This window comes from Akebia trifoliata, chromosome 13, assembly GCF_017979445.1.
Source record: "Akebia trifoliata isolate Shusen 1 chromosome 13, ASM1797944v1, whole genome shotgun sequence".
Taxonomy (NCBI): domain Eukaryota; kingdom Viridiplantae; phylum Streptophyta; class Magnoliopsida; order Ranunculales; family Lardizabalaceae; genus Akebia; species Akebia trifoliata.
Window position 1 is genome coordinate 30,280,905 of NC_141387.1, and position 5,948 is coordinate 30,286,852.

At 33.2% G+C, this 5,948-nt stretch overlaps 1 protein-coding gene across 6 annotated transcripts in view; it reads right to left on the reverse strand.

The window, feature by feature from the left end:
• The window catches only part of LOC147388266 (protein HESO1-like), a 30,243-nt gene extending 25,395 nt beyond the window's left edge, over positions 1-4,848 (reverse strand). The window contains exons 1-3 of one of the 6 annotated variants that reach the window (XM_086419980.1): positions 4,765-4,848; positions 2,114-2,141; positions 1,995-2,022 (exon numbers count right to left, since the gene is read on the reverse strand). In XM_086419980.1, the coding sequence (XP_086276106.1) occupies positions 1,995-2,013 (19 nt within the window). In that variant the 5' untranslated portion in view covers positions 2,014-2,022; positions 2,114-2,141; positions 4,765-4,848. Of the gene's footprint in view, positions 1-804; positions 1,029-1,994; positions 2,023-2,113; positions 4,636-4,764 lie in introns of those variants that run through there. The other 5 variants (XM_086419984.1, XM_086419982.1, XM_086419981.1 and 2 more) reach the window with 5 other exon arrangements.
• Between the last annotated feature and the right edge of the window lie 1,100 nt (positions 4,849-5,948).

The window sequence follows — 5,948 nt, forward strand, 5'->3', positions numbered from 1 at the left end:
AGAGATGCCTATGAAACTATATTGTGACAACAAAGTTGCGATTAGCATTGCTCATAACCCTGTGCAGCATGATAGAACCAAACATGTTGAGATTGATAGACACTTCATAAAAGAGAAATTGGATGTTGGTATTATTTGTATGCCGTTTGTTCCAACGACACAACAAATAGCTGACATTCTTACAAAAGGATTGTTCACATCAAGCTTTGAGTTTCTCATCAGCAAGTTGGGCATGGTATATATCTATGCACCAACTTGAGGGGGAGTGTCGAAGATTAGGATAATTAGTTTCCGCTTCTAATAAATTCAAATTAAGATTTGAATAAGTTTGTTAGGGGAGTTAGTCTGTTAGTTGTTCCTATTTTTTTGCATTTCCTATTTTTATGAAATTTGGTAGATTAGGATAGACTTCTATCCTATTTTTTTGCATCTCCTATTTTTATGTAATCTGGTAGATTAGGATAGACTTCTACCATAACTACTTTGGATATAAATAACTCATGTAACTTCTATTAATTTAAAAAGAAAAGAAAGATAAGTTCTTTTCCTTCTCAAAAACTTTCATATATAAATAAAAATATTAAAAAGTAATCACCTATACTTTCCCTTGAAAATAGAATATTTGAAACAATGTCAATCAAAGAAAACTAGGTACAAAACTTAGATTAATCGATTTTATTAATCCTATCAACTTTCAATTATTGCAAACACTAAATTTATCACATTTTACTTATGTAATTATGTCATTGTGAGAGATTGATTAGGTCATTATGAGAGGTAGGAGACTATACAGTTGAGACATACACCTATAGAACATGGGATAAGAAGAAGAGGAGAGTAGCAGGAGCAGTAGGAAAACATTCCAGTTGTTGCAGCATGGTAGAAGAAGAACATCAGGTATAAAACATAAAATTGCTACTACTGTGGTACTGCTTGCTGAGGAAAGGTGTAGACTTCAGCCTCAAGTGTGCCTGGGGGGTTTCTGCACCATGACCTCACACCTCAGGGCATATTGAGGACATCATACCCTGAGGTGAGTGCAAATCAAAATTTTTAATTGTGTTCTCTCAGAATCAAAATCTATAAAATCTATATACTTTTTCATAAATGATTGAGTGTGTATTCATACTACATAAAATGGGTAACTTGGTCATTAAACATCCCCACTAAAAATAATGTATCATATACTATCACCTTCCATGTCTAGAATCTATCTGTCATATACTGAAGCAAATTCTATATTGAGGAAACTTTTGATGTTGGTCATATATGGTTGTCCCTCGTGTTGATAGCAATTGGGCCAACTGGCCCAACCCAGATGAATGTTTCACCCATGATCCATCTCATAGTAAACCTATAACAAAATGAGGCTTAATGTGATTCCTAGTCATTGAATTTCATCCCTTTCTCATCATGGATGAACAGGAGTAAGGTTCAAAATTTGCATTTTCAAGCCCATGAAAAAAAATGCTTGAATACAACAGCCAGACAGCCAGAAATCCAGGTATCTGGTCGATTTTTGGATTGTATGTGCACCAAGGGGTAGGCCAAACATCCATGGGATTACTGGGTCCAAATAATGTCATGTGGCAGTAGTTTATGTCACCAACATGGGAAATATCACTGACTAACTACAAATATTTCAGTTTTTATATTGTATCTTGTCATATGTGACTTGCACATTCACACCATGATTATCTCTATTAACAGTGCCTTGTCCTAGAGATCTGGGTTCTGCAACATGAATGCAGTTACAGGACTTGAGTACATAATACAATTCGAATGTACAAAATTTGTTGATTTCAAAACTACTTTTTTTTTTTCAATAATTAAAAAAAAAACTACTGCCTCATTTAAGTTTTAACCCTCAGGCAACTACGCTGATTCTTGAGTCCACTGGGATGAAATCACATCAAGGCCAAGTTAGATTTCAAGGTTTCTGATTTAGGTCCAATTTATAAATATATAAAAGGATATGCAGCCAGACGACTAACCTGTCTCTCCTAATGCCATAGCCCAGAACTACACATTATGTGAACAAGTGTTAGCTGAGTACACAAGTTTCTACTATAAGCTTTAGAGTGAATATTTCAGTAAGTGTTTATGTATTTACCTATATTACTTGATTCCCAAGCTCAACTCTGCAAGCAAAGAAGATAGTAAGTCTGTTTTAAGAATATTAATCACACTTTAAAAAGTTTTATAACTCTCCATAACTGCAAGTAGCAGATATTACCCAAGATGAGATAGATAAACTATAGACAAGGGAACAGCTGTATCGAATCAAAATTCGCATCAACAATGCAACTTCTAATAATATGAGGAATAAATAAACTAATTATTAGTGAAGATATGATTATCAAAAGTATGTGTACAAGCCAGTTAGTAAGTGAAGATCCCAATTCTTGGAAGGAACCCAAAAGAAGCCAGTAAATTAGAAGTCACATACGATGGCCAAAATAATAAAACTAAACTACAGCACTTGAGAGGTCCTTGGACTCAAATTATAGGTGGATGGCATCATTGATTATCTGCTACAAGAGTTTGAGACAACCTTGATGACTGGAAGCAGAGGAGCATATAGCCAAGGAAAAGTTCTAGAAATCAATATTATGGCAAGAGGTTATGTTTAGCATGAAATGGGTCAACCTGAGCCCCATGGGAGTCTAGCAAAAAACAATTCAAAACCAACATAAAGCTACTTCAGGTTCTAACAGTCAACCTTAGTGATGTAGGACAGGATCTCAAGAAAGAGGACCAAAACAAGATGAACCAGGCCGAAGGACTAAAAGTGCAATAACCTTGCAACCTGTAAATCAATTCGGACTATTGTAATACAAATTTGGAAAATATCTCCAAAAATGGTCATGTCAAGGGATCAAATTTCAGTCCGAGTTGAAAGATTTATGTTTTTAAGCTGATTTTTAGGGTACGAAAGTTGTTATTAAGTATTATGAGATTAGTAGATGATTCCTAGTCAATTTAGAATTTTTACAATTTTGCAGTGTTTGATATTTTGAAAAAGTTTTACTATTTTGGGTAAGTACAGTGACGCTGTGGGGGTACAATTTTTCGTGGTGCAAACTGTCTTCCACTCTACCAAGTGATACTTGTGATTGTCATCTATATTGTTCTACAAGAAATCTCATATCAATGAAGTAGTACTCAGGTGTGACACAATACACTGCTCCACACTTTCTTTGGTTGCACAAGCTTCCAATAGAGATTCAAATCAGGTCAAAAAGTGCTAAGATTAAGCCAAAATTGGTCAAATGGGTTTTCTCAGGTCAAATTATAGGTGAACCAGTGTCCATCGTATCCTAGGGTTGGAATGTGCTACAAAATTAATTAACCACCAACTAAAACATATCCTAAAATCTCATCACACCTTAATTAAGTCACACCACATCCCAAGTTAGGGATAAAGGTGTAGCTGAGTTTCCACACCGTATTTGCAGGACCAAGAGCCATGTGTTCCATCGCTCTTTTTTTTTTCTTCTCAAAATTAAAGAGAAATATAGTAGTATTCTAGTCATTAGAGAAACTTTGCTTAATTAAACCAATGGATCTTTATGATCTCTTGGCAGTCCTTATCTCTTTTTCACTATCTCTAGTTCTCTTCAATCTCTCTTAGAATTTTCTACAAGCATTATGAAGTTGGTCAAGGCTCCTGATAGCAACAATGGAGATGGTCACCACCACAATAATATCATAAGCAAGATAGCAATTTCACCATGGCAACACCACCACTCATTACTAATTAGACAAAGCTCAACCCTACTTCACCTAAAAGGCAAAGAGCTCTCCATTTTAATCACAACAAACCATTTAGGATCCATTCAATTGCGGGTTTAAAAGCAAAGTGAAACCCTAGATTATATGGTACTTTTTTGTTGCCCTGTTTTTTTTTTTATTTTATTTTAACATTTGAGTTTACGTTTATGGCATGTGGGTGTCCATAGAAGTAGTTTCTGCACCTTCGGATTCGTGCTTGCTACAAAAACCTTTGGATAAAACTCTAGCATTTTTAAAGCTTTCCATTTATCTAAAACCCAATTAGAGGAGAAGTATACTCCTAGAAAATAAGCATATACTTTACTTGGAAGGTTTTTAATGAACAAATTGAGAATACCAGAAATAAGGTTTGAATATACTTAGAATTCTGGGATTTCTTTGAAAGTTATGTTCGTTTCAAAAATTAATATTAGACTTTCAGGTGCCAACATTTCGTTGAACTTTTTCTTGCAAAATTGGATATGAGGTTCAATGAATGGGTCTAAATATTTTTCTTTCTTTTCTTTTTTAACTAAGATTCTGATTGTTTCATTCGTGGAAGTTCGCTCATTCATTGATACAAGTTCAATATTATGTTACTGAACATTCAAGAGTTCAAATTTAAATTTATACTCACTTTTTACACAAAACATTTTCAATTATGTTCTTTTTCAAGCATTTTAATTTCTTAACAAACATTTTCATTTAGATTCTTTGCAAAAAAACAAATACATATATGGAAATTCAAATGCACACAAATTCCTAGATACATATAAAAAAATTCAAATTCTAAGAAACCCATCATTAGAGTTTTCAAAAATGGTGCTATAATTTCTTGGTCTAACCAATTCAAAGATGAATAAAATTGCAAGAAACAGAGCCCTAATTGCCAAATTCAGAGACTTTCTATTAAAATTGAAACCCTAAATAAGAAAAAATAAATACTTTACTTAAAGAAAACAAATAAAGAGAAGATATCTAGGGTTCTACCTTGGAAAAATCGCAGAATTTGTCTCTCTCTCTCTCTCTGTCTGAGAAGAGACAAAGCAATAAATGGAGGGAAGCTCTCCTGCGACAGTTTCGTAGGAATATTTATCCTGACCCGTTTGTACAAAATGGGTAATTCGAGAAATATTGGTTTTGGTGCTCAATAAACGGATCGGGTTGACCCAGTAACTCAGATTGAAGTGTGTCAATTGAACCCATTTGCTCCATAGCCCAGCCCGGACTGACAAATCAAGGGTTGGACCTTCATATTGAACACGCAAGAGTAGGGCCGGGCTTAATAATTTTCAGCCCGTCAAATTCAAGTTGGGCTAGGGCCTAATAGTGTCGCAACCCAGCCCAGCCCGATCCCTGTCATTAGATATATTAGAAATATATTCATCAAATATTTAATTAGATAAATATCTTTTTTTAAGAAAAGTAAAATATTTGTATAATTATAATTTAACTCTCATTTATAAATATTATTAGGTTAATAAGACATTAATTGCAAATTAGATTAAATAATCTTCACACAAATTTTTTTTTATTTTAAAAATGCACTTTTTCAGTTATTTTTTTTGGCCCAAACTCAATCCGAGTCACGCCCAAACCCATTAGGGTCTGGTTGGGGCTTAGTTGACTTGGGTCCAACAGGATTATAGTTGGGGTGCTAATGGGTTAGTTTCAATTTTGATTCCTATGGAACTTAGAACCATAATCATTATATTTATTTTAATTCTGGTTCTTGTTGGTTTCGAGTCTGATTCCAAAATAAATTGATCGAAATTGCCAAAATAACATGGGTACCCATTGATTCTGGTTCTCAAGAATCGAATGAGAAAAAAAAAAGGATTTCAAATCATTATAAAACTCTTTTCCTTTAAAAAAAATTAACATATTATCTACAAAATTATTAACTTGGTTATAATTTGTTATAATAAAAATATAGGTTAATGGATTTTTTCAAAAATAAGAATTTATCTTATTTAAAAGTAATAAAATTTTGGAATAGAGCTCATTTTAAACTCTAATTAATAATTTATATATTAAAAAAATGAAGAATTATATATAACATGCACTAATTTTGAAATAAAAGAATACCTTAAACCATATGTAATATAAAAAGAAATGACAAAATAAATCCATTCCGGGTACCCATTGGATAGAACCTAACGGTTCTGATTCCT